Here is a 26,876-nt window from a genome sequence, read left to right as displayed (position 1 = left end):
AGAAACTATGTGCGTTCGAATAGAAACTTATGCATGATTGAACAAGTAAGTATATTCAGAAAGTATGTGCGTTCGCAGGTAAATATACGCATGATTGAACAACTAGGTACTTTCAGGAAGCATGTGCCTTCAAGGTTGAAACCTAGGCTTGGTTTACCAACTAAGTACATTCAGAAAGCAGACAATCCAACAGCATATCACACTGACCTCATCCTTGGACAAAATCCCCACACTGTCTTGATCCATGGACAAAATCCTAGTGTCTTCCAGTTCTTGGCCTGTGCCTTCCAAGGTAGGGCACTCTATAGGCGTAATTGTGCATCTTCGTCCATGCTGCCTTGGACCGGCCCACTAGAAAACGTGTTCCTCAAAGACGTGTGGAAGATCAACTATCATCAGCTTGTCGCTGGCATGTTTACACACAAGTGTCCTAAAGAAGTTGGTGCAGGAACCGCCAAGTCTTGCGGCGGTGTGGAAGTCCGTTCGATTTACAATCTATCCCAGAGAATCGCCGTCGATGGTCTCCCAGCCACGCCAAGGACGATCACGCAGCGACGCATCCATGGCAGCGATGGTGTGTGTGGGGAAGGAAGGGAAGCCACGGAATAGATTATAACTGAAGGGGGCGGCCCTGGGGAACTGGAAGTTTTGGAGGCGTGATTTTGTGGTGACCTGGTAGTTGTAAAACTTGTTGTTTAGTGTGGGAGGTGCACGCTTACGCGATGCCAACACCCATGGATAGTTGCCAATTTGCCATATCAGTACATGCCAGTTTGCTAGGTTACATTATGGCTTTCATGGCATGCGCGCATGTACGGGTCAGGTGCAACACAAGTTAACCTGGCGTGTGTTAATATCTTATTAAATTTCAATCGAGGTTTCCCCTTCGCTATATATGTTGTTTTCCCTATGAAACCTTCGGAAACCTCCAGTAATGGTAGTCTAGTACTCTAGTCGGTCACTTAACTCTAAGGCAGGATGGATCATGCAGCTCTATGTTCGATGGTTGTCTTGGGATCTTGCTCCCACCAGACTCTGGAGCGGCCGAAAGAGCTTTGGCGGCGCCGCATCGAGGTCGAGATAGACGGCTGGATAGTGTGTTGCAAAGAGACTGTTAGAGCAGAGAGGGATTTTTCGTGCTATCTTGACATTTCCACTTTGCTAGACGTTGCGCAAGAAGAGATTGACCTTGCCGTCGACAAAATGGAAGAGATTCTTTGGTGTAGGCGGAGGAAGTGAAGCTCAAACACATGTTGGCTATGAAGATCTTCACATCTACATGTATTGAAGAATTAGATGAGCTGGATTTTGACAGTCCTAGGCAGATCATAGGCTAGGCAATAAATCAAGGAATGTCATCCAGACCTGCTCGAGATGCTCGCTGGCATTTCGTACGCAAAGAAGAGCATGTTCTCATGTACTGGGTTGGATCGTGTGATTTTGCACTATGACCCCACCAACAGTAGTATAGATTAGTGTAGTATTAGTTCATTGGAAGCTTTATTCTACTTTTCCCGATTTATAACCAGCGCCTATATGTATTATTAATCCTAACTTGTATCTTTAATGAGCCATGGTCGCTCATCACATCCAATGTATACACGCCTAATAAGTCCTATACTATACCTATGGGAACATCCAACGTTCTTAACCTGTGCGTCTCACCTATCTCGGCTATTCGCCTGGCGCGACATGAATCTCAAAGATATTATTATTTGGTGGACCGCACCTTCCTCTATTTGAATGACAGGTGGGACCAAGAGATTGTTGGACCCACCTGTCATGCACCAAAAGGCAGGTGAAGTAAGTTACTGAAGATGCATCCAGTCGCTTCGGTCGGTCTGGCTCATCAATAAACCTAAACTAGTGGCCATCCCCCCCCACCGAAAAGCCCCCAACCCTATCTCATTCTCTTTCGTTGGGCGTGGAAGCTCTCTCGCATTCGAGCTCCCCCCATGCTACTTGTGAGCTGCGCTAGAATTTCCCCGAAGAGGAGAGGAGATCGATACAATAGAGATAAGTATCCCCCTCAGTTAAGAACCAAGGTTATCAAGCCAGTAGGAGAATCACACAAAGCCTCATGAACAGCACCTGCACACACAAAAACAAATACTTGCACTCAACACAAACAAGAGGGTTGTCAATCCTCTTGGCGATTATTTGCAAGGATTAAATCTTGTAGTGGTAGATAGATAAATTGCAAAGTGTTGGGGAACGTAGTAATTTCAAAAAAATTCCTATGCACACGCAAGATCATGGTGATGCATAGCAACGAGAGGGGAGAGTGTTGTCCACGTACCCTCGTAGACCGAAAGCGGAAGTGTTATGACAATGCGGTTGATGTAGTCGTACGTCTTCACGATCGACCGATCCTAGTACCGAACGTACGGCACCTCCTCGATCTGCACACGTTCAGCTCGGTGACGTCCCACGAACTCACGATCCAGTAGAGCTTCGAGGGAGAGCTTCGTTAGCACGACGGCGTGATGACGGTGATGATGAAACTACCAACGCAGGGCTTCGCCTAAGCACCGCTACGATATGACCGAGGTGGATTATGGTGGAGGGGGGCACAGCACACAACTAAAAGATCAATGATCAACTTGTGTGTCTATGGGGTGCCCCCCTCCCTCGTATATAAATGAGTGGAGGAGGGGGAGGGCCGGCCCTCTACTATGGCGCGCCCTGGGGAGTCCTACTCCCACCGGGAGTAGGATTCCCCCCTTCCAAGTAGTAGGAGTAGGAGAGAAGGAGGGGGAAGAGAGAAGAGAAGGAAGGAGGGGGCGCCGCCCCTCCCCCTAGTCTAATTCAGACTAGGCTTTGCGGGGGCGTGCGGCCTGCCCTAGGCAGCCCCTCTCTCTCCCCCCTAAAGCCCAATAAGGCCCATATACTCCCCGGCGAATTCCCGTAACTCTCCGGTACTCCGATAAATACCCGAACCACTCAGAACCTTTCCGATGTCCGAATATAGCCTTCCAATATATCGATCTTTACGTCTCGAACATTTCGAGACTCCTCGTCATGTCCGTGATTATATCCGGGACTCCGAACTATCCAGGACTCCGAACTACCTTTGGTACATCAAAACACATAAACTCATAATACCGATCGTCACCGAACGTTAAGCGTGCGGACCCTACGGGTTCGAGAACTATGTAGACATGACCGAGACACGTCTCCGGTAAATAACCAATAGCGGAACCTGGATGCTCATATTGGTTCCTACATATTCTACGAAAATCTTTATCGGTCAAACCACATAACAACATACGTTGTTCCCTTTGTCATCGTTATGTTACTTGCCCGAGATTCGATCGTTGGTATCTCAATACCTAGTTCAATCTCGTCACCGGCAAGTCTCTTTACTCGTTCCGTAATGCATCATCCTGCAACTAACTCATTAGTTACATTGCTTGCAAGGCTTATAGTGATGTGCATTATCGAGAGGGCCCAGAGATACCTCTCCGACAATCGGAGTGACAAATCCTAATCTCGATCTATGCCAACTCAACAAGTACCATCGGAGACACCTGTAGAGCACCTTCATAATCACCCAGTTACGTTGTGACATTTGGTAGCACACAAAGTGTTCCTCCGGTATTCGGGAGTTGCATAATCTCATAGTCATAGGAACATGTATAAGTCATGAAGAAAGCAATAGCAATATACTAAACGATCAAATGCTAAGCTAACGAAATGGGTCAAGTCAATCACATCATTCTCTAATGATGTGATCCCGTTAATCAAATGACAACTCATGTCTATGGTTAGGAAACTTAACCATCTTTGATTCAACGAGCTAGTCAAGTAGAGGCATACTAGTGACACTCTGTTTGTCTATGTATTCACACATGTACTAAGTTCCGGTTAATACAATTCTAGCATGAATAATAAACATTTATCATGATATAAGGAAATATAAATAACAACTTTATTATTGCCTCCAGGGCATATTTCCTTCAGTCTCCCACTTGCACTAGAGTCAATAATCTAGATTACATAGTAATGATTCTAACACCCATGGAGTCTTGGTGCTGATCATGTTTTGCTCGTGAGAGAGGCTTAGTCAATGGGTCTGCAACATTCAGATCCATATGTATCTTGCAAATCTCTATGTCTCCCTCCTTGACTTGATCGCAGATGGAATTGAAGCGTCTCTTGATGTGCTTGGTTCTCTTGTGAAATCTGGATTCCTTTGCCAAGGCAATTGCACCAGTATTGTCACAAAAGATATTCATTGGACCCGATGCACTAGGTATGACACCTAGATCGGATATGAACTCCTTCATCCAGACTCCTTCATTTGCTGCTTCCGAAGCAGCTATGTACTCTGCTTCGCACGTAGATCCCGCCACGACGCTTTGCTTAGAACTGCACCAACTGACAGCTCCACCGTTCAATATAAACACGTATCCGGTTTGTGACTTAGAGTCATCCAGATCAGTGTCAAAGCTTGCATCGACGTAACCATTTACGACGAGCTCTTTGTCACCTCCATAAACGAGAAACTTATCCTTAGTCCTTTTCAGGTATTTCAGGATGTTCTTGACCGCTGTCCAGTGATCCACTCCTGGATTACTTTGGTACCTCCCTGCTAAACTAATATCAAGGCACACATCAAGTCTAGTACACAACATTGGATACATGATAGAGCCTATGGCTGAAGCATAGGGAACACCTTTCATTTTCTCTCTATCTTCTGCAGTGGTCGGGCATTGAATCTGACTCAACTTGACACCTTGTAACACAGGCAAGAACCCTTTCTTTGCTTGATCCATTTTGAACTTCTTCAAAACTTTATCAAGGTATGTGCTTTGTGAAAGTCCAATTAAGCGTCTTGATCTATCTCTATAGATCTTGATGCCCAATATATAAGCAGCTTCACCGAGGTATTTCATTGAAAAACTCTTATTCAAGTATCCTTTTATGCTATCCAGAAATTCTATATCATTTCCAATCAACAATATGTCATCCACATATAATATTAGAAATGCTATAGAGCTCCCACTCACTTTCTTGTAAATACAGGCTTCTCCAAAAGTCTGTATAAAACCATATGCTTTGATCACACTATCAAAACGTTTATTCCAACTCCGAGATGCTTGCACCAGTCCATAGATGGATCGCTGGAGCTTGCACACTTTGTTAGCATCCTTTGGATCGATAAAACCTTCAGGTTGCATCATATACAACTCTTCTTCCAGAAATCCATTCAGGAATGCAGTCTTTACATCCATTTGCCAAATTTCATAATCATAAAATGCTGCAATTGCTAACATGATTCGGACGGACTTAAGCATCGCTACGGGTGAGAATGTCTCATTGCAGTCAACTCCTTGAACTTGTCGAAAACCTTTCGCAACAAGTCAAGCTTTGTAGACAGTAACATTATCGTCAGCGTCTGTCTTCTTCTTGAAGATCCATTTATTCTCGATGGCTTGCCGATCATCGGGCAATTCAACCGAAGTCCATACTTTGTTCTCATACATGCATCCCATCTCAGATTTCATGGCCTCAAGCCGTTTCGCGGAATCTGGGCTCATCATCGCTTCCTCATAGTTCGTAGGTTCATCATGGTCAAGTAACATAACCTCCAGAACAGGATTACCGTACCACTCTGGTGCAAATCTTAATCTGCTTGACCTACGAGGTTCGGTAGTAACTTGATGCAGTTTGGACTCCTGCACCAGTAAGAATGGAACTGGTATAAAAAGTCGGGGTAGCTAGTCACTCCGTTACTGAGGAAAGAGAGGATGGCATTTCCATAAGTAGACTCTCTTAAGCCGTTGTTCCCATTTCCTCGCTGACCCATCATGCGAAAGTTACGTCTAAAGCCTATCATATCAACTTACTTATACGGAATGGAATGAATTTCACTCCCACCGAGTCCCTTGTGATTGCTGCTGAGAAGAAGCTCCTGGAACTGGTGGTGGCCATGGCTGGCAAGCAGCCGGACATGTCCCCAGAACCCAAAGAGTCAGAGACCCAGGGCTCCTTCAAGCCGGCCAAAGAAACAAAGAAGATTCCCTTGGACCCTGAGCACCCGGAGAGGCACGTTGTCGTAGGGTACCAACCTTGACAGCAAATAGGAAAGCGAGCTCATCGATTTCCTCCGTGAGAATGGGGACATCTTTGCATGGTCTCCCAAAGACATGCCGGGTGTTCCGACGGATTTGGCCGAGCACAAACTACATGTTAGAGCAGACGCCAAACCAGTCAAACAGCCCCTTCGCCGACTGTCTGAGGAGAAGAGAAGAATTGTTAAGAGATCGCCCGCCTGTTGGCAGCCGGCTTCATCATGGAAGTTTTCTTCCCAAAATGGCTTGCCCACCCAGTCCTTGTACTGAACAAGAACAACAAGTGGCGCATGTGCATTGATTACACTAGTCTCAACAAAGCCTGCCCCAAGGATCCATTCGCACTACCCCGGATTGACCAAGTGATAGACTCCACAGCCGGATGCGAGCTGTTGAGTTTCTTGGATGCCTACTCAGGTTACCACCAGATAAGTTGAACCCGGCAGACCGCCTGAAGACTGCCTTCATCACACCATTCGGAGCCTTCTGCTACCTGACCATGACATTCGGCCTGAGAAATGCCGGTGCCACGTTTCAGCGTTGCATGCAGAAGTGCCTCCTCAAGCAGCTCGGCAGGAATGCCCACGTCTATGTAGACGATATTGTGGTGAAGACGGAGAAGCGCGGTACCCTCTTGGAAGACCTCAAGGAAACTTTTGAAAATCTACGCCGGTTTCAGATCAAGCTCAACCCAGAGAAATGCGTCTTTGGAGTACCAGCCGGCCAGCTCCTTGGCTTCCTGGTCTCAGAGCGCGGCATAGAGTGCAACCCTGTGAAGAGCAAGGTCATCGAGAGGATGGAGAAGCCACCCGACTGAGAAACGTCCAGAAGTTCACCGGCTGTTTGGCATCCATCAGCCGTTTCATCAGTCGGCTGGGCGAGAAGGCTCTTCCCCCGTACCCGCTCATGAAGAAGACCACTCATTTCGAGTGGAATGACAAGGCGGAAGAAGCTCTTCTCCAGTTAAAGAAGATGTTGACCACGCCGCCTGTCCTGGCGGCTCCGACTGCTAAAGAGCCCATGTACCTCTACATCGCCGCCACCAGCTGGGTGGTCAGCATAGTCATGGTGGTAGAGTGCCCAGAAGACGGCAGAGCACAGCCAGTCCAGAGGCCTGTGTACTATTTGAGCGAGGTGTTGTCCACCTCGAAGCAGAACTACCCTCACTACTAGAAGATGTGCTATAACATGCACTTTGCCGCCAAGAAGCTAAAGCCATACTTTCAAGAGCACCCAATCACGGTTGTCTGCACTGCCCCACTTGCCGAGATCATTGGCAACAGAGATGCATCTGGCCGAGTGGCCAAATGGGCCATCGAGTTGGCCCCCTACACCATCTTCTACCAGCCGCGCACCGCCATCAAGTACCAAGCACTGGCCGACTTCCTTGTCGACTGGGCCGAGACCCAGTACCTGCCGCCAGCTTCGGACTCCACTCATTGGCGAATGCACTTTGACGGCTCGAAGATGCGCACCGGTTTGGGAGCCGGCGTTGTTCTCACCTCTCCCAAAGGCGACAAGCTCAGATACACATTGCAAATCCACTTTGCCGCCTCCAACAATGTAGCCGAATATGAAGCAGTAATACACGGCCTCCGGTTAGCCAAAGAGATAGGAATCCGCCGGATCCTATGCTACGGCGATTCCGACTTGGTGGTCCAACAGTCATCTGGCAACTCGGACGCCAAGGATGCAAACATGGCGAGCTACCGCTTCCTCGTCCAGCAACTCAGCGGATACTTTGAAGGGTGTGAGTTCCTCCACGTGCCAAGAAACGACAATGAGCAGGCAGATGCCTTGGCACGGATCGGCTCCACCCGTCAAGCAATACCAACCGGCGTTTCACTTCAGTGCCTCCACAAGCCGTCAATCAAGCCTTCCCCAGAATCTGAGTCCATCTTCGTGCCGGCTCCTCCCGAAGCAGTCGGATCTGACTCGGGGGCTGCAGCAGCCGGCCCCGGGACTTCAGCAGGCAGCACGGGGACTACGGTAGTCGCACCCGGCCTGGGGACTTCACAACCCGGCCCGGGGGCTGCAGCACTCGGCCCGGGGACTTCACCAAGCGGCTCGGAGACTACAGCAGTCGCACCCGGCCTAGGGAATTCACAACCCGGCCCGGGTGCTGCAACAGTTGGCCCGGGGACTTCAGCAACGCGCCAAACGGCAATCAATTCCAACCCGCCGCCTCCCAGCCCAACCGCCCTCGTACAAGTGCCCGTAGTGGCAGTAGAAGAAATTCAAGCACCATCATGGGCAGAGCCCATCCTCAAGTTTCTGGTAAATAGAGAGCTGCTGGCCGATGAGATCTCGGCCCAGCAAGTGCAGCGCCGAGTAGGAGCCTACACGATAGTAAACCGAGAGCTTGTGAGACACAGTGTGACTGGAGTCTTCCAGCGCTGCGTAGAACTAGAGAAGGGCCAAGCAATCCTCAAAGACATCCACCAAGGTGAGTGCGGATACCACGCGGCTTCCAGATCTCTTGTCGCCAAAGCTTTCCGCCATGGTTTCTTTTGGCCGACTGCTTTGGAGGACGCCAAGGAGTTGGTCAAGCATTGCAAAGGGTGTCAAAAGTTCAGCTCCCAGCAGCATCTACCGGCCTCTGCACTCAAGACCATCCCCCTGGCTTGGCCTTTTGCCGTCTGGGGGCTGGACATGGTGGGACCATTCAAGACAGCACGCAGCGGCATGACCCATCTGCTCGTCGTCGTGGACAAGTTCACCAAGTGGATTGAAGCAAAGCCAATCAAGAAGTTGAATGGTCCGACTGCCGTGACCTTCGTCGTAGACATCACCACCCGGTATGAAGTACCGCACAACATCGTCACCGACAATGGCACAAACTTTGCCAAAGGAGCCTTGGCCCGTTTCTGCGCGACACAGGGCATCCGACTGGACTTAGCGTCCGTTGCCCATCCGCAGTCAAACGGCCAAGTCGAGCGAGCAAACGGCCTCATCCTCTCCGGCATCAAGCCCCGACTGGTCGAACCACTGGAGCGGTCGGCCGGCTGCCGGATCGACGAGCTGCCGGCCGTCCTTTGGAGCCTCCGCACCACTCCGAACAAATCAACCGGCTTCACTCCATTATTCCTCGTGTACGGTGCCGAGGCCGTCATCCCAACTGACATTGAGTTTGACTTACCTCGCATCACCATGTACACGGAGGTGGAGGCGAAAGAAGCGTGAGAAGACGGCGTCGATCTGCTGGAAGAGGGCCGGCTGTTGGCACTCAGCCGGTCCGCCATCTACCAGCAGAGCATGCGCCGCTACCACAGTCGGAAGGTCAAGCCAAGATCCTTCCAAGAGGGCGACCTTGTGCTCCGACTGATCCAACGAACAGCCGGCCAACACAAGCTCTCAGCCCCTTGGGAAGGCCCCTTAATCATCAGCAAGGCATTGGACAACGACTCCTACTACCTCATCAACGCGCAGAAGCCCAGAGCACACAAGAGTGATGATTCGGGCAAGGAGTCGGAGCGCCCATGGAACGCAAACCTCCTCCGAAGATTTTACAGTTGATTAAGTATGTACCACGCTACCTTTTGTACTAAGTACAAGACATCTGTTCCCTCGAGCCCTTTTATCTATATGATAAGTTCTATGCCTATGAATATGTTATTTATTATTCCTCCTGGCACCGGGTTCGACCAGTCGGCCCGGGGGATTGCCGCCTTGTACTATGTGAATGCTACCTGCAGTCGGACAAGTAGTATGCCGACACCTAAGCCCTCTCTTGCCACAAGCCACAGCTCGCAGAGCGACTGACCAGCCGGCAAGGGCCAAAGGCAGGAAACAATGTCCACATGAAAAATGGCTAAGGACTAAAGCATTTTCATAGGCCGAGCCGGCTCCTCGCCTCGCCGACCGACTGCTGAGCAGCCGGCCGGTTGGTTTCTAACTTAAATTTGCTACACTCTACCAACGGCTAAAGTACTTGCCTTCCCAAAAACGGCCAAGTACTTGACCCAGCCACAGAGCGCAGAGCGGCTGTCCGGCTGGCAAGACGACAACCAATGGAAGGCAGCAAAGGAAAAAGCCAAAAGAGTAGAAAAGCAAGACAAGTCGAAAATCGGCAAAAGACAATTTTTTAAAGCAAAAGGCCCTTGGCCAGCATTCAACGGAGTTTGAATACACCCCCAGCGGGTGGAACTGCGCGGACTTAACAATCTTTGTTCAAGCGGTTACAAAACAGGAAAAGGAAAGATAACTTGGCCGCCTAGGCCAGAGGAGCAGCAGCCGGATCGGAGGGGCCGGCGGAGGTAGAGGCTCCGGGTGGTGGAGCGGCCGCCTGGTTGATCTCGGCCTTGTCAGCGTCGGCAGCAGTCAGCTCGCTGGTGCTTCGCCCGTTGGTCGAGACTTGGTCAGGTTGAGACTGGCCATCGTCTTCACCATCCGGCGCATCGTCTTCGCCGTCCTCATCCTCATCCTCCTCCTCCTTGCCCTCATCGCTGGAGGCGATCTCCTCCATCGAGTCCTCGCCGCCTTCTGGGTTCAGCCCGAACCAGTTGGGCAGCGCCTAGGCGCCCGCTTTGTCTAGCTCGGGGAGGAAGACGCTGGTGTCCATGTACTCAGCAATCGCCGCGGCGCGGTGATAGAGCTGGGGCGCCACCGCCTCCAACTCCTCGCCGGCTTCAGCACGACGAGTGGCCAGCTGGTCCAGGTTCAGCCCAGGGTACCACCCCTTGACGAACTCCAGAGCTCGCCGTGCACCTGCCCGGACGGAGGAGCCTTTCCACGCCTCAAAGCGGCCAATGGCCACCTCCAACCAGTCAAAGGTCCGGCTGGCGGTGCGCAGAATGGGAGTGCCCGGCCAGAGGGCGGAGACCACCTGGGCTCCAGCATGCTGAAGACGGCGGAGAGCCCGATGCGCCGGCTCGAGATGAGCCTGGATGGCGAGCATCTGCTCGGCAAGGGTCCGAGGGGCGTTGGGCGCGATTGTCGCGCCAACCAGCCTCCGCTCATCACGATGAGCCTCGACAGCTTGGCTGGCGGCAACAGAGTAGCCAGGGAAATACTCTGCTCAAGGGAAGAGGAAAAAAGTGAGAAGTCAGAGGCCGGCTCGCAAGAAAAACCGGCAGGAAGAAGAAGGAAAAGGGCAACTCACCATCGAGCATGTCCTCGACCTCGCCGTAGCCGGAAGACAAGGCCTTCTCCTTCTCAACCCAGTTCGAGTGCTGAGTCTCAAACTCGGCCTGAAGGGCCTCCTCCGCATCCTTGAGCTTCTGCAGCTCCGCCTGGTGCTTGTCCACCTGGTCAGCCAGCTGCTTGGCCAGACAGTCTCGCTCCTACTCCATCTTGAGGCGCTCCTCCTCCTTGGCGTGCAGCGCGGTCTGAGCTTCGCCCATTTGCTGCCGCAAGGTGGCATTGGCTCCTGCAGAAGACAAGGATGAGAAAAGGTCAGCGAATCAACAAGGAAAGAAGTAGTTGCCGGAAGATCCGACCCGACTGCTCAGCAGTCGGCCCGAATCTCGGGGGCTATACCCAGCGGGTGCGCTGGTGCGCCCCCGCGAGACTAAGGATTGAACAATTCAACAAAGAAATAAGAAGAAGTTGTTGCCGGAAGATCCGGCCCGACTGCTCAGCAGTCGGCCCGAATCTCCGGGGCTACACCCCGGGGGTGCGCTGGCGCGCCCCCGCGAAAATAAAAGAGCGGAGTACTTACTCCGGCTGTCGGTCAGCTCGGCGGTTTGCTTGGCCACCTCTTGGACGTGGGAGTTGTAGCGGCCGCACGAATGTTGTGGTAGTCCTGCAACAGAATCAACAGAATGGAAGAAAGTGTCAGCACTCGGAATTTGCCTTTAAGTTCCGAGCCGCCTGCTCAGCAGCCGGTCCGGAACTCGGGGGCTACACCCAGTGGGTGCGCTGGCGCGCCCCCACAGAATATTGCAAGAAATTGAAAGCGAAGCACAAGGAGCATACCCGGACGACAGCTCGCGATGTAGTCCTTGAGGGCGTCGCCTTGGGCCTGAAGCAGGGAGTGGACCTCGTGCGCAGCCTTGTTCAGGACGCTCATCCCGCCCCCAGTCGTCCACTCCCGCAGGACGGAGCTAGTGGCCTCCGCTTCCGGGGCCGACGAGCTCGAGGCTCCGATCTCATGAGGACGTGGCGCCGAAATCGCCTTCGCCGCACGCCGACGCACCGGAGTGCGGTCCACGGGGGTCGCCCCCACCACCAACCCGCCACCGACTTTAGGCGATGGCGCATTAGGCCGACTTCCCTGGGTCTCGGCAGCCGGCTTCTGCTGAGGCACCTCCGCCCTGGGAACGACGGCTTCGCCGCCCTCCCTCTCCATGACCGGCTGGTCGTTGCCGGCCGCTCTAGTCGGCGCTAAGATCTTTGACGCCGGCGGCATGGAGCGCAGCGGGATGACCAGCTGTGGAGCCTGGCCATCCGCGGCTCCTCTTGCTTGTGCCTTGGCGGCCGCGTCCGCCTGGGCCTTGGTCGCCTCCTCCTCCTGGGCCTTGGCCGCGGCATCGGCCTGGGCCTTGGTCGCCGCGTCCGCCTCCTCCTGCGCCGCCTTGGCTGCGTCCGCCTTCGCCTGCTCCGCCCTCTCCTTCTCCTCGCGTGCCTCCCGCGCGTTCTTCTTCGTCGCCTCCCGGAGGTCGACGAGCTGGTCTATGCGGCGGGTGTTGGCAGAGCCCTCCATCCCCCCGATGATGGAGGCAGAGGTCGACCGCTCAAGAGAGAGCGGGGCTCTGATTCGAGCAAGACCAGAAAAATTCAGAAAGAAGTTTGCGAAAAAGTAACAAAGGAAAACACCAGGAAAGATGTACTCTTACGCGGACACGGTCGGCGGCTGCTTCGGGGCCCTCTGGTACCGGGCTGCCTTCGCGGTGGCCTCCTCCCGCCTGGTCGCTGCGGCCGAGCCCTTGGGCTTCTTCGGCTGGCCGCCGTGCAGCTGCGTGCCGGCTCGGCGCTTCTGTGTGCCGCCTGGTGCAGGTGGCGCCACTGAGGAGCTCGCCCCGCCCTGTTGGCAACCGGCTGGCGGCGTGGCTCGGCCTCCTCCTCGTTGTTGTCTGGCCACGTCTCAACGCCGCCTCCTCCACTAAAGCCGCTTGCCCCGTCGCCACCGCCAGTGGCGTCGTCTTCCAAGGCGGCCACCCCCAAGTCGGGGTCGTCCGCATCGCTCACCGCTCGGTCCGGTAGGTACTCCTGGCCTTGCGCCAGGGCGTCGGCTGCCTACTCGGTCGTGAGGAACCGCGACACGTCCGACTGATCAGTCGGCAAAGCAGAACTCGGCAGAAGAAGAAAGACCAAGAAAGAAAGAAGAGCCGGGAGCTTACGGCCGGAGACGGATGCGCGCGAGAGTACGGCTGCTTGCCGAACCGCCAGTCCGACTCCGAGAGCTTGAGGTTCGCGATCTCATTGACCATGCGGGCCACCTCCGCGACCGGCATCTCATGGGTGGACAGCCGGCATGGGTCTCGGTGCCCACTCATCTGACTGATCATGTGAGGCCGGCCCTGGAGAGGGAGAACCCGACACACCACGAAGGCCGTCAACAAGTCGGACACCTGGAGGCCCTCCAAGTCTGTCATCTCCTTGAGCCTGGCAATGGCGGCGGTGGAGGCGGGCGACAGGTGCTTCGGCTTGAAGGCCTAGTTGGTGCGCGGCTCGGCTGGTGGGCCGGCTTCGTAGTCCGGCAGGTTGACGAAGTCCAGCGCCGGGTTGACGTTCTTCACGTAGAAGTATGACTTCTGCCACAGCTTGACGGACTGGGTCAAGGTGATGGATGGGAAGCGGTTGCCGGATCCTGGGCGCCGTACCGCGACGAAGGCGCCGCACTGAGTCGCCTCCTCCTTGGCGGAGATGCCGAGCTTGGTGTAGAAGAACTCCCCCCACAGCTCGAGTGTGGGGAGGACGCCGAGGTAGCCTTCGCACAGTGTGACGAAGACCGACAGCAGCACCACCGTGTTTGGTGTGAGGTGGTGCGGCTGGAGATGGTAGAATTGGAGAAAGGAGTGGAGGAAGCCGCTCGCCGGTAGGCCGAAGCCCCGAAGTGCGAGCGAAAGATGACGCGCTTGCCTTCCTCCGGCACCGGCGAGATCTCCTTCTCCGACGGGACGCGCGCCTTGACGTAGCCCTCGCCCGGCAGCCGCCGCGTGTTGCAGAGGTAGGTGATGTGGTCCTCAATGACGTTTGAGCCGTCCCAGTCGCCGGCTCGCGCTCGCACCATGGAAGCCCGAGGTTGACGGACCAACGACGTGGCGGGAAGGCTGGGCTCGGTGAAGACGGGCCACGGCGGCACTTCGGCATGTTGCGGGAATGCGGCGGCGGCAGAAAGAGAGAAGAGGAAGAGTAGAGTGAAGGGAGAGGAGGGCGCGCGAGCCAGAGCCGCCCCCCTCCTCCCCCTATTTATAGCCCTGGGCTGCGAAGCCGAGGGGACGGGGCGTGGGGATCATGGGATTAACTGTGCCCACGACCCCACGACTCCTCATTTACCGTGTAGTAATGGCGTGGAGTAATCACGCCACAGAACCCCAACCGTCTGCCTCGGCCGCAGCGGATCCGCGCGCGTGCCGAGGCCCGATAGTGGTGGGCCCCGGCCTGCAGCGATGTCCCATCACGTGCGTGGGCTGGCAGGCGGCCTGGCCAGCTAGCGCCACGTGGCGCACATATAGCTGGCGGCAAGCCTGGCACCTGGCTGGCGCGCCACCTGGCTGCCGCCACAACGTTTCAAGAACCACCAGGCAGCCGCCTGGTCCTGTCCGGCTCCTAGCAGTTGGCGCGCCGGAAGACGGACGGAGCAAGATCAAATGAAGCACTTGGAGTAGGAAGCTGCCGAGGCTCCTTCCTTTCACCAGCCGCGGAGCCTCATCAGCTTCAAGGACTACTGTCGGAGTAATTAGCCACGGGTAGCCTCATCGGCCCCCCATGGCGCTTCAAGACATCGGGGCCGGCTGCGCCCCTCAAAAACCAAAGACCAAAGTGCCGCCTTCTCGCAGCCGACTGGTCCAAGCGGCCGCCTGCCAGAAGACGGCAAGGCTCAGCAGGCGGCCACGAGGTGGGCCGGCTCCTAGCAGGCGGCCTCCAGAGAGGCCGGCTCCTCAGAGTCTGCGCCCACATAAATATGATGAGACAGGGCGTGGCTATAGCACGCCCTGATACCCCCAAATCCAGGGCCAAGCATGGCCACAGTGCCCCGTACCGGACGAAGATCTCCCGTCCGGTGCGACACTGTTGCCACTCCACCCACGACGTCACCTATGGCAGAGAAGGCCATGCCTCCAGTACGGGCTGTCGGTACGGCCCATAGGCGGTGGGCTTTACCTGTCAGTGAGAAGCCAGAAGGCGGTGGGCACGGACCAGCCGGCATGAGGGGAGGCCGACTCCTACCAGGCGGCCCTCCCCCTCCCTCAAAGTCCATGCGCTATTAATTAGAAGAGATGGGGGATGGCTGCAGTGATCGCCCGCCAGGTGGCGACACTGTAGCCACGCCTCCCCCGACAAAGCACGCGTCATTACCAGCATCGCTACAGTACTGAGCAGCCGGCCAGACCCGCAACGGCGGGCACGGCCTGTCGGCCAAGTACGAGACAGCCAGCGGGGCCCACTAGGCGGTGGGCCCCATCAGCTAGCGGAGAAGCCGGCGACCAGAGACACTGACAGCCGTGTCCTACACCCGGCCAGATTACCTTTGTACCCCTGGGGGGTAGGCCTATATAAACCCCCAGGGCACCCATGCAAAGGGTTCAGACCTTAGTTCATTTCACCCACACATACATAGAGAGGAAGCTAGGGCTAGCCTTGTTCTTCTTCCCCCTCTAGAGAAACAGCTCAAGGAGCAATCCTGTAGCAACTCTTGTTGCTTTAGTGATCATGCAGAGACCCCGCAGAGCAGGACTAGGGGTGTTATCTCCTAGGAGAGCCCCGAACCTAGGTAAGATTCGCCGGTGTGCATGCCTTCGCCTCATCCCGTTTCCTGGCACCGGTGACGTCTTATTAGCCCCCTCCATGATAAGCCATCCTTTGTCATATGTCGCACGACACCCCCAACACCGACTGGTGGAAGCCAGCTAGCAGCGCGACCAGGTGTTCGCAGACAACAGCCAGCTCCAGGCCGAGGTGGAGCGGCTGAAGGAGGAGGCCGCCAAGGCGGCGGAGGCCCACCAGGCGGAGCTTGTCTGGCTTGGGGACGAGCGCGATAAGGCGGCCAACGCAAGGGGCGATGAGCTGAAGGCGGCCGTTGACAAGGTCGCCGAGCTCGAGAGGGCGCTCGAAGCCAACGGTCGCGCCGGAAACTTGGAGCGGCACGGTATGTTGTGCGAGGCGCAACATCTGGATGAGCTCCTTGTCAGTAAGTGTATCTCTGTTGATTTCGCCGGGATGCGAGCCTGCTGAGCTTTTTCATGGCTGACCGTTTTCCTTCTTCACTTGACAGAGTACTTCCCGAAGGCGCAGGAGACGGCAGAGGAGGCCATGCTTGCCCACCAGTTGAACCAGGCGGACGCGGGCGCCGGACTTGATCCAAATGTCGCTTGGAGCTTCTCGGAGATGATGCACGCCGCCAAGGCCCTCCTGAGGGTCCTGGACAAATAGACGGCATGGTTGTCCGAGGCCGTGGTGAGGATGGTGGCGGCCCTCTTGCCTGGCGCCATTGAGCCCAACAGCTTTACACGGTTGGCGTGGTGGCTGGAAGCCGGACCGACACGGCTTCATGCGTGGCGTGTCTCCGCCGCTAGTGCCAACGCTGACTTGGCACTGTGGTTCATCATGTCTTGGTATCCAGGCTTGAACCTGAACCAGTTGGCGGCCCGGTGGGCCGACGCGGAGGCCCAACTGGAGGAGGAGGCGGGCCAGATTGCCACGCTGGCCAGCTACCTTGCCTCGTTCGCGTCGCACGACAAGTTCCAAGTGGACTGGACCGAAGACGGCGGGGAGGTGCCACCTTACACCTTCGGCTTGGCGCTTGATGATCCGGCGAGCAGCTCCGAGGAGTCAGCCCCCTATGCGGACGACGACACTGGGTTGGACGACACCGGTGCCTCGCAGAACCCGGAGGTCACCGCGGAGGAGCCGGCGGTCGCGCAACCCGATCCGAGAGCTGCCTGAAGCCGTCCTGCTTTACTTTTATCGCATTTTGTTAAGTGACAAGTCCACCAACTCACTGGGGTGTATGGTGATTGTAATGAACTCCGGCCGTGGGCCATTATTTCTGTAATGTAAATATTTTTGCAGGTGTTTGCACTTTTGTTCTTTGTTCTTGAGCTTTCTTCTTGCTCACTCCTTCTTTAGGTCCCCCCCCCCCCGTGAGTCAGACAGCCGGGTTTCGTTCTGTGACAAGGAGTTCGGCCTTGGGAAAGAGCGCGCAGTACTTAGGCCTTTCAAACGTTGAGCGCGAGCGAAACACCCATTGGGCCGGCTGGCGCGTAGCTAGTCATGCGGAAACTTAGTGTGGTGAGTCCGGATTGACCGAGCCAGCGAATCCAACTTAGCATTTTTCGGCGTACCAGCGCTTTGTCCCGTGGTTCTTGCCGGCCAGCAGCCGAAGCCAGACTGCGGCTTAGAGCGAAGTGGAGGGCCTCGGCAACTCGGACATGCCGATATGTACTAAGGGGGATGGTGGGTTGCGCTCAAGCCGGCTAGCCCCTGAGCCCCCGAGTCGGATAGGCCGACCCGGCAGTGGAGGGCAAAAAATCATGAGGATGTGCGGGACACAATAATTTTGATAGGAAAAGGTAGCCCCCAAGATTCGTTCGGGGGTCCTGTTGTATTTCATTGAACTTCAAAAGGTAGTGATACATACATGCATACAGCTAACTGTAAAACGGGTGGAGGAGCTCTGCATTCCAAGGTTGGCTTGTTTCTTCACCGGCGTATTTCTCTTGCGCCTGTTCGACTTGTGGGTGTCGATGAGGTAGTAGGCGTTGCGGTCACACAGGGCTTTGCTGACGATGAAAGGGCACTCCCATGGGGAGGCCAACTTGTGCTGGCCGGCTTGCTGCTGGACAAGCCGGAGGATGAGGTCTCCTCACGAAACGTGAGGGGCTTGATCTTCTTGTTTTGGTAGTGCCTCGGGCTTTGCTGGTAGATGGCTGATCGGCTGAGGGCCAATAGGCGTGCTTCTTCGAGTAGGTTGACGCCATCTTCACGGGCTTCCTTGGCTTACGCTTTTGTGTACATTGTGACTCGTGGCGAGTCGAACTCGATGTCGATCGGGATAACAGCCTCGGATCCGTAGACAAGGAAGAACGAGGTGAACCCGGTCGACTGGTTTGGCGTCTTTTGGAGACTCCAAAGGACGGCCTGCAGCACGTCAAGCCAGCTGCCGGGTGAGCGGATGAGGGGCTCGACGAGTCATAGCTTGATGCCAGACAAGATCAGGCCATTGGCCCACTCGACCTGGCCGTTGGATTGAGGATGAGCGACGAAGGCCAAGTCAAGCTGGATGCTGGAGACGGAGCAGTACTGAGCCAGAGCGCTCTTGGCCAGGTAGGTGCCGTTATTTGTGATGATGCATGATACGTCTCCAACGTATCTATAACTTTTGATTGCTCCATGCTATATTATCTTCTGTTTTGGACATTATTGGGCTTTATTATTCACTTTTATATTATTTTTGGGACTAACCTATTAACCGGAGGCCCAGCCCAGAATTGCTGTTTTTTGCCTATTTCAGAGTTTCGCAGAAAAAGAATATCAAACGGAGTCCAAACGGAATGAAACCTTCGGGAACGTGATTTTCAGAACGAACATGATCCAGGAGACTTGGACCCTACGTCAAGAAAGCTACCAGGAAGCCACGAGGTAGGGGGGCGCGCCTACCCTCCCAGGTGCGCCCTCCACCCTCGTGGGCCCCACGTTGCTCCACCGACGTACTCCTTCCTCCTATATATACCTACGTACCCCCAAACGATCAGATACGGAGCCAAAAATCTAATTCCACCACCGCAACCTTCTGTACCCACGAGATCCCATCTTGGGGCCTGTTCCGAAGCTCGCCGGAGGGGGCATCGATCACGGAGGGCTTCTACATCAACACCATAGCCTTTCCGATGAAGTGTGAGTAGTTTTCCTCAGACCTTCGGGTCCATAGTTATTAGCTAGATGGCTTCCTCTCTCTTTTTGGATCTCAATACAATGTTCTCCCCCTTTCTTGTGGAGATCTATTCGATGTAATCTTCTTTTGCGGTGTGTTTGTTGAGACCGATGAATTGTGGGTTTATGATCAAGTTTATCTATGAACAATATTTGAATCTTCTGAATTCTTTTATGTATGATTGGTTATCTTTGCAAGTCTCTTCGAATTATCAGTTTGGTTTGGCCTACTAGATTGATCTTTCTTACAATGGGAGAAGTGCTTAGCTTTGGGTTCAATCTTGCGGTGTCCTTTCCCAGTGACAGTAGGGGCACCAAGGCACGTATTGTATTGTTGCCATCGAGGATAACAAGATGTTTTTTTATCATATTGCATGAATTTATCCCTCTACATCATGTCATCTTGCTTAAGGCGTTACTCTGTTCTTATGAACTTAATACTCTAGATGCATACTGGATAGCGGTCGATGTGTGGAGTAATAGTAGAATATGCAGGCAGGAGTCGGTCTACTTGTCTCGGACGTGATGCCTATATACATGATCATACCTAGATATTCTCATAACTATGCTCAATTCTGTCAATTGCTCAACAGTAATTTGTTCACCCACCGTAAAATACTTATGCTCTTGAGAGAAACCACTAGTGAAACCTATGGCCCCGTCTATTTTCCATCATATTAATCTTCCAGCACTTAGTTATTTCCGTTGGTTTTATTTTACTTTGCATCTTTATCATAAAAATACCAAAAATATTATCTTATCATATCTATCAGATCTCACTCTCGTAAGTGACCGTGTAGGGATTGACAACCCCTTATCGCGTTGGTTGCGAGGATTTATTTGTTTTGTGTAGGTGCGAGGGACTCGCGCGTAGCCTCCTACTGGATTGATACCTTGGTTCTCAAAAACTGAGGGAAATACTTACGCTACTTTGCTGCATCACCCTTTCCTCTTCAAGGGAAAACCAACGCAGTGCTCAAGAGGTAGCAAGAAGGATTTCTGGCGCCGTTGCCGGGGAGGTCTACGCAAAAGTCAACATACCAAGTACCCATCACAAACCCTTATCTCCCGCATTACATTATTTGCCATTTGCCTCCCGTTTTCCTCTCCCCACTTCACCCTTGCCGTTTTATTCGCCCTCTCTTTTCCGTTCGCCTTCTTTTTTCATTTTTGCCCCTCGCTCTTTCTGCCGTTATGTCTGAAATTTGGGAAATTATTGTCGATATGGACAATAATAATATCATGGAAAATTCTGATGCTCCTGCTGAAGAACCCCCTACCTTGCATACAAAAAGATTTCGAATTAGTAGTGGTAATATTATTGGAAAAGGAGTTATTCAAGATTTCTTTACTTGTGCCGGTGCTTTGCCTTCTATGGGTAGTTCCATTCTTCATAGAACTAGTAGTCTTGCGGACGCTATTGCCATGCTTATAGTTGAACTTGAAAGGCAATTTATGCACTTGCACCCTTGTATACAAAGGATTTTCCTAGAATTTTCTAATATAGAGCATTCTTCTGTTAAGCGTGCCGCTACTACCTTTTTGGCTTATGAGTTCAGATTTATAATAAAAGAGGCCAAAGTAATCTTTGCGCATTATAGGGTGGACGCTGGACGTCCTCCCATAGAGGCTATCCTCTTTGATCAAGAAGAAATAATGCGTTTTCAATCTCTAGACTACGTTGCTTTCAATGAAAACCTCAGAAAAAAGGTCCCTACCAATGTTCTAGTTGATAGAATTTCTGAACTTAATGATGATTTGGCTATTCGAAATAATGAGCTAGGATATTCTCTCGAGTATAGGCTCACAAAGTTCTGTCAAAAGAATGCTTATAATAATGAATTGGTTGTGCAATACGAAGGGCCGAAGGAGGAACCTATACCTCCTAAAATTGATCTTGGGGACTTTTGTCCCATTAAATTTAGCCCTTTTGATTACTTCTGCTTGCCTCAAAGGAAACTTGCTGCTGAACGTAGAGAATACGAAATGAGTTTTAATGATCTATCCTATTACTATGGCAATACCTAGATCTATCCTTGCTTTTATGCCTAGCTAGGGGCGTTAAACGATAGCGCTTGTTGGGAGGCAACCCAATTTTATTTTTAGTTTTTTGCTTTTTGCTTCTGTTTAGGAATAAATATTTGTTCTAGCCTCTGGTTAGATGTGTTTTTATGTTTTAATTAGTGTTTGTGCCAAGGTAAACCTATAGGATCTTCTTGGATGATAGTTATTTGATCTTGCAGAAATTTCCAGAAACTTTCTGTTCACGAAAATAATTGTTAAAAATCATCAGAACGTGATAAAATATTGGTTCCAATTGCTGTTGATCAATAAACAAATTGTCTAGGTCATCCTATTTTGGCTGATTTTTTGGAGTTCCAGAAGTTTCCGTTAGTTACAGATTACTACAGACTGTTCTGTTTTTGACAGATTCTGTTTTTCGTGTGTTGTTTGCTTATTTTGATGAATCTATGGCTAGTAAAATAGTTTATAAACCATAGAGAAGTTGGAATACAGTAGGTTTAACACCAATCTCTACTCTAATGGACGACTTGGTGAATAGTCTCCGCAGTTTAATTTCGCTGAGTTTTTTCGTCATCCTCCCACCTCCGGTTTTTTTCGTCATCCTCCCACCTCCGTTAACTCGCAACCCTCATGCACGAACCACTCCCCTCCCTCTCCTCGCGCAAGCATCCTCTCCTCGTACCCTCGCACGCGCTAGGGTTCCTGCGCCGCCGCCACACGGGAGCTTGTCGACCAGCCCAGCGTCCTCCGGATCGCCGCCGTCACCGCCCCAGATCGCCACTTTCGCCGTCGGAATCGCTGCCAACGTCTCGTCGCCCCGGATCGTCGCCGTCCGGATCGCCGCCGTCGCCGGGCCATGGCGGTGGAGGTCGACGGCACCCGGAGGCGCGGGGCGGCGGCCTTCCTGGACGACCCCTTCGAGGTGTTGCAGGCGAAGCGGGGCCGGTGCTCACCGTCCGCCACCGCGGCCTCGGTCGCCGACCTCGGCATCAACATGGAGTTCGACCCCATCGAGGCGGTCCAGTCCGTCTTCCCCAGCGCCGATCCGCAGGTACCCCCGCCGCCGCTCCGTGCCTCTTTCTTTCGCTTCTTGTTCTTTCGGTTGATTGGTAGATCGTGCGCAGACGTGTAGTAGAGCCTGCCGATTCAGTTCATCACAAGAACCAATCGAACTTGGTTACACCGCAAGAAAGATTGTGCCTTGAATCTTGAAACAAATTTTCTGTTGTCGATTCATATCCCCTTTCTTGAATTAGAATAGACTAAGAGTTCAGAGATTGATGGAATTGGAAATCAAAAGTTCGGAAGAATCATCCACCACGATTTCTCTCTTGCGTGTGCCAAGCGCTTCGTGTATAAACCGTTACAGGGAAGCATGGTAGGAATCACCCATGAGGATTATTCCTCTGCTGATCAATTATCGTACACGCCTTCGACCCGACATGATCGCCTGCCCTCCCGCCACTTTGAATTCTTCTCACATATGATGGCTAAATTTAGGATTGAGAAGTAAACTGTCTGAACTAAATAACTGAAAACAAATAGTTTGCACATCTGTTCTATCCTTGTGCACAGAAGTTCTGCCATGGTTTTCTGAAATCCTGGTATAGCTTTGGTTTATGCCACAACAGTGGACTTGAGAACCCCAATTTGTACCGTCTTGCTCTGTACATGTCTAATGGGTAATTTTGGGGAATTTCTAGCTTCTGCGGGGCTATCTCAAAGCGTCGGGAAATGTCTTGGATGCTGCCATCAGAAGCTTCAGGGATTATTTGGCATCGGATTCAGCAACGACCAATGCTGGTGCCTCCTCATCTGGAGGTATGGCTGACATGACTGAAAAATAACCCTGACTGCTTCTTTCTCTTGTTGCCTGATAGTTATAGTAATGTCTAGAGATGTATATTTTTTATAAACAGCACCATTCGTACAATTTGCATCTTGTCTAACTCTTGAACGATTGTTAATCGCAGTGGCATCTGATGTGCCGGTGATGAATACTCCAGCCAACAGGACTGAATGGGCGGAGCTAATTGTCAAGGAGATGTCGTCCGCTTCAGATCCGAATGACACCAGGAATCGAGTCTTCAGGATACTTGAAATGTTCGACAAATGTGCCGCAAACTGCAGTACTCCTGATGAGGCGCATAAAATGCGTGAGGTAACTAATGCATCCGCAGTTGCTTCATCCCTCCGTTCAAAAACATTACATATCATAATCGTCTGAGTTCAGACATTGACAGTGCCATAGTCAGAAAATCACAACATGAGGCACAAAGCTAATGATATCAAATTTGTGCCGCCATAAAGTATGTGTTATTAGATTAATCGTTGATTAGTGCTTGAGCCTAGAAAATCAAAATACACTTTATATTTCTGGAAAGGGGGTAGTTGATACTGCCAAATGGCCGGTTACTTCTGAGATGTGTTTCTGGAAATTTTGATGTGCTCACCTGTCCGGGCGCCGCAACCCCATAGAATGAAGCTTGATGCATGTGCAGAATCATTAATTATCTTATATTTGTGCAGATGATTATAGCAACTATTTTGGGCTGACCTCTTGCTGTTCTAGCAAAAAAAATTAGTATTTTGTTTTTCTCTACGAAAGATCAGGTAATCTGATATCGAGCTCCTTATTTTAAAGTAATTGAATTTTGGGTTTGTAATGATTGTTCATGACTAATAGAAAATATATATTGTAAAATTCCAGGACCGAATGGATTTTTGGTCTATATTGCAAATATGTATAATGGATTATTGGTGAGCTCGGTATTGGTGGTCTACTCCCTTTCATCCCTGTATTTCTAAGAAAACCAAACTAATATGCATCCATGTATTTTTTTAATTCAAGTTCTTTCATATGGGTTACGTAAAAAGCAAATGTTGCTTCTTTTTATTCAGATGCTTTGAGAACCAAGTCTACCTGGTTCTCTTCCTTTCATCCATGTATTTTAATGTGCAGTGTACAATGTGTAGAATGAGCAAACTTGTGAATCTAGAGCACAAACTCATGATTGATCAAGGGAGTGGCACTGCCGGCTGGGTTAGAGTATAATCAACTGTACTTGGAGTTTTTTTGTGATACGTGTAGCTTTCAGCTTGCGAGCCTTTCAAATATGCAAGTGTCCGATGCCATAGGCTACTATGGAAGTTGTGAATGCTATGTAGTTTCCGGTACTACTTGCATTCAGAAATGAACTAATTCAGGCTGGCCATCTAAGTTTTACATTCCGTATGTATAGAGAGATCAAATTTATTTGTTCTAGGGACATTTCTGAACATGCGTATGGAATAAGATCATGAACACGTATATGGATTATGAATTTAGTTTTTTTTTTGAGAAGTGAATTTACTTTTATCTATTGATAAAAAAATATTTTTGTTGTCAGACGAAGGGCACGACGGATGGCGGCGGCGGGAAGGTGAGCAGCGGTGGAGATAAGCGAGGAAAGGAGTAGTGTGAGGCGGTTGGCGGTGTTGAAGAGGATGAGAGGGCCGCACACTCGGTGCCATGCTACTGGAGGGCCCGCTGCTGGAGGCAGTCCTAGGGATTTTTGGATCAATGACAGTAACGTTGGCGACCCAGTTATCTTCTTCCATCTCTGGATCCTGAATCTACAGCTCTCTAATCTGCAAATACACGCAGTAGCGACGGGTACAATTGCATGGTTGTGACTGCCGACCAGTACACGAGTGGGGCTGCCGTTCTCCTACCGGTAATCAGCTGCTCCAGTGCCACCGCATATATACTCCGATGAGTATCCTTGATATCTTCCCTCCACATTGCATCTAATGACACACTAACACATTGCATCTGATGACACACTTCCAACTGGAATATATCAATTACATACCACGGTAAGTGTCACACTTCCAACTTAGGACATGTCATGATGATGTGCTTTTTGGTTATCCTAGGACTTACAAAAACATGTCATCTGATCTGTTCCCCTTCGGTACATTAGAGGTTATAGGTCATTTGTTGAGCGGTTATAATGACTTTTTCTTTGGGTAAGTCTATGCTAAAATATATGCAGATTTCCTCTCAAAACTATCTACCAGTCATATTGTTAAGGGAGGATCCAATCTATTACTTTGAATTTAAGCTATCACATTTATCATATAGTATTTAATATTGGTAGAAGATTAAATTATTGACATGACTTTAATTGAAATTTTTAGGTGAAATTTGAAACTTCCCTTGAGAGATGCTAAAGTACTATTTATTTGACCGGCTTGGTGTACATTGACCTTTACCGCCTGAATGTTATGAATTATATTCATGGTGGATGATATGAATGTCGGGGAGGTGATGGAGAAGTATGACGAGGAACTTGTGAAGGCTGAGGGCATGGAGAAGAAGGGGAGAATCTAAGTGGGAGGCTGACATTGGCGAAGGAGAAGGCTAGATGAGTGTTGGCATTGGCAGACAACGGGTCATTGCAGATGGCATTCACTGAATTATTCAAGGAATTGAAGCTCCCAAAATGATCAAATAAATAAGATAGCAATGAGACATAGAATGTCGTGTTATTAATTACCTTTTTCCTCAAAAAGGATGTCGTGATAGTAGTCGTGCTTTGCATATAAGTTGCTTCAACAACTATATTCTTGAAATGATGTGCCATAGGTAGGTGGAAAAACTAAGAAATACAAGCATTACTCTGTGTGTGTGAGAGAGTGCTCTACACGCTGCCTTTACGGATTAAACCGGTGCTCTAATTAAATGATAAATTGAGTGTACTTTTTTTTTCTTTGACCGTTATATGACAAAATGAATGAACACGTGAGTGCTATCCAGATTATCCATGAAGTGCCCTGACATATGCTATAAAGAGATCGTGTGAAAACAAAGCTGAAGTTGTTGCCCAGGATGAGAAGGAAAGTGGTCTTCCAGCAACACTAAACATGGTCATGTATTACACATACATATGATGATGTATGTAATGCGTCCGATCATTGTTGTTTTTTATGTCAAGTTTATTTGTGTTGGATTATGATGGTCCATGTAAAAATACTTGGATGAGTTGCCAACCTAGTAAGAAGTTTGCTTTAATTTTGTTGCTCCTGCTTGCTTTTTTGATGCATTTCATGGGGATGACTCGTGTACTCATTTTGTTTCTTACTGAAATGGAAAAGAAAACAACAAAGATTAGTATTTGTTTGCTTTAAGTCGTCAAATATTTTTTCATTGTGATTTGTAATTCATTTTTTTATTAAATGCATGTTGAGCTAGCATTATCTTTGTTGCCTAGAAAATTTGCTATAGGCCGTAGCGAATAACATCTGAAGGCGGTTGTCGCCCTTTTCCCTTGCTGCTGGCGTTTTTGCTTGGTTTTATGGTTCTTAGAATGTCGTTGTACTACTCCCTCCATCCGATAATATAGGATGTTTTTGCAAGCTAACATAGCTTGCAAAAACATCTTACATTGTGGGACAGAGGGGGTATGTTTTAGGCTAAGAAGAAGCGGCGCTGACACTGAAGAACATCATTTTATCTTTAGAGATCTCAAAATTTTTGGAGAGTCTGATGTGTTACAAATTAATATTGTATATAAGGAGAATAGTAGGAGAAGATCAGCAGTTGTGTATGTGTAAGTTTTACTGAGGTATTTTTTTCTTGCAAGATCCTAACCATTTATCCATTTGCTCCCTAGATTCGTTTACTGATTGTAAATTGCTTAATTTCCTTGGACATAAAAAGAAAATATGCTTGGATTTGTGAAACAACCATATTTT

At 50.9% G+C, this 26,876-nt stretch overlaps 1 protein-coding gene across 13 annotated transcripts; it reads left to right on the top strand.

Moving 5' to 3' along the window:
- Window positions 1–21,737: 21,737 nt before the first annotated feature.
- Window positions 21,738–25,942, top strand: LOC123052739 (uncharacterized). 13 transcript variants are annotated; one of them, XM_044476070.1, is made up of 7 exons: window positions 21,744–22,188; window positions 22,841–22,958; window positions 23,111–23,298; window positions 23,667–23,750; window positions 23,848–23,906; window positions 24,527–24,853; window positions 25,320–25,891. In XM_044476070.1, exons 1-4 carry the CDS (start codon window positions 21,994–21,996, stop codon window positions 23,691–23,693), a joined length of 528 nt encoding a protein of 175 aa, XP_044332005.1. In that variant the 5' UTR covers window positions 21,744–21,993; the 3' UTR covers window positions 23,694–23,750; window positions 23,848–23,906; window positions 24,527–24,853; window positions 25,320–25,891. The 13 variants fall into 13 exon arrangements, 12 of the variants coding, with proteins under 12 accessions (XP_044332000.1, XP_044331998.1, XP_044332002.1 ...); XM_044476069.1 differs by having other exon boundaries at window positions 21,745–22,188; window positions 23,848–23,897; XM_044476065.1 differs by lacking the exon at window positions 23,667–23,750 and having other exon boundaries at window positions 21,738–22,188; window positions 24,527–24,723; window positions 25,320–25,942.
- Window positions 25,943–26,876: the final 934 nt, after the last annotated feature.

This window comes from Triticum aestivum, chromosome 2D, assembly GCF_018294505.1.
Source record: "Triticum aestivum cultivar Chinese Spring chromosome 2D, IWGSC CS RefSeq v2.1, whole genome shotgun sequence".
Lineage (NCBI taxonomy): Eukaryota > Viridiplantae > Streptophyta > Magnoliopsida > Poales > Poaceae > Triticum > Triticum aestivum.
The sequence above is the reverse complement of the archived record's forward strand: the minus strand, read 5'-3'. Positions and strand labels throughout refer to the sequence as shown.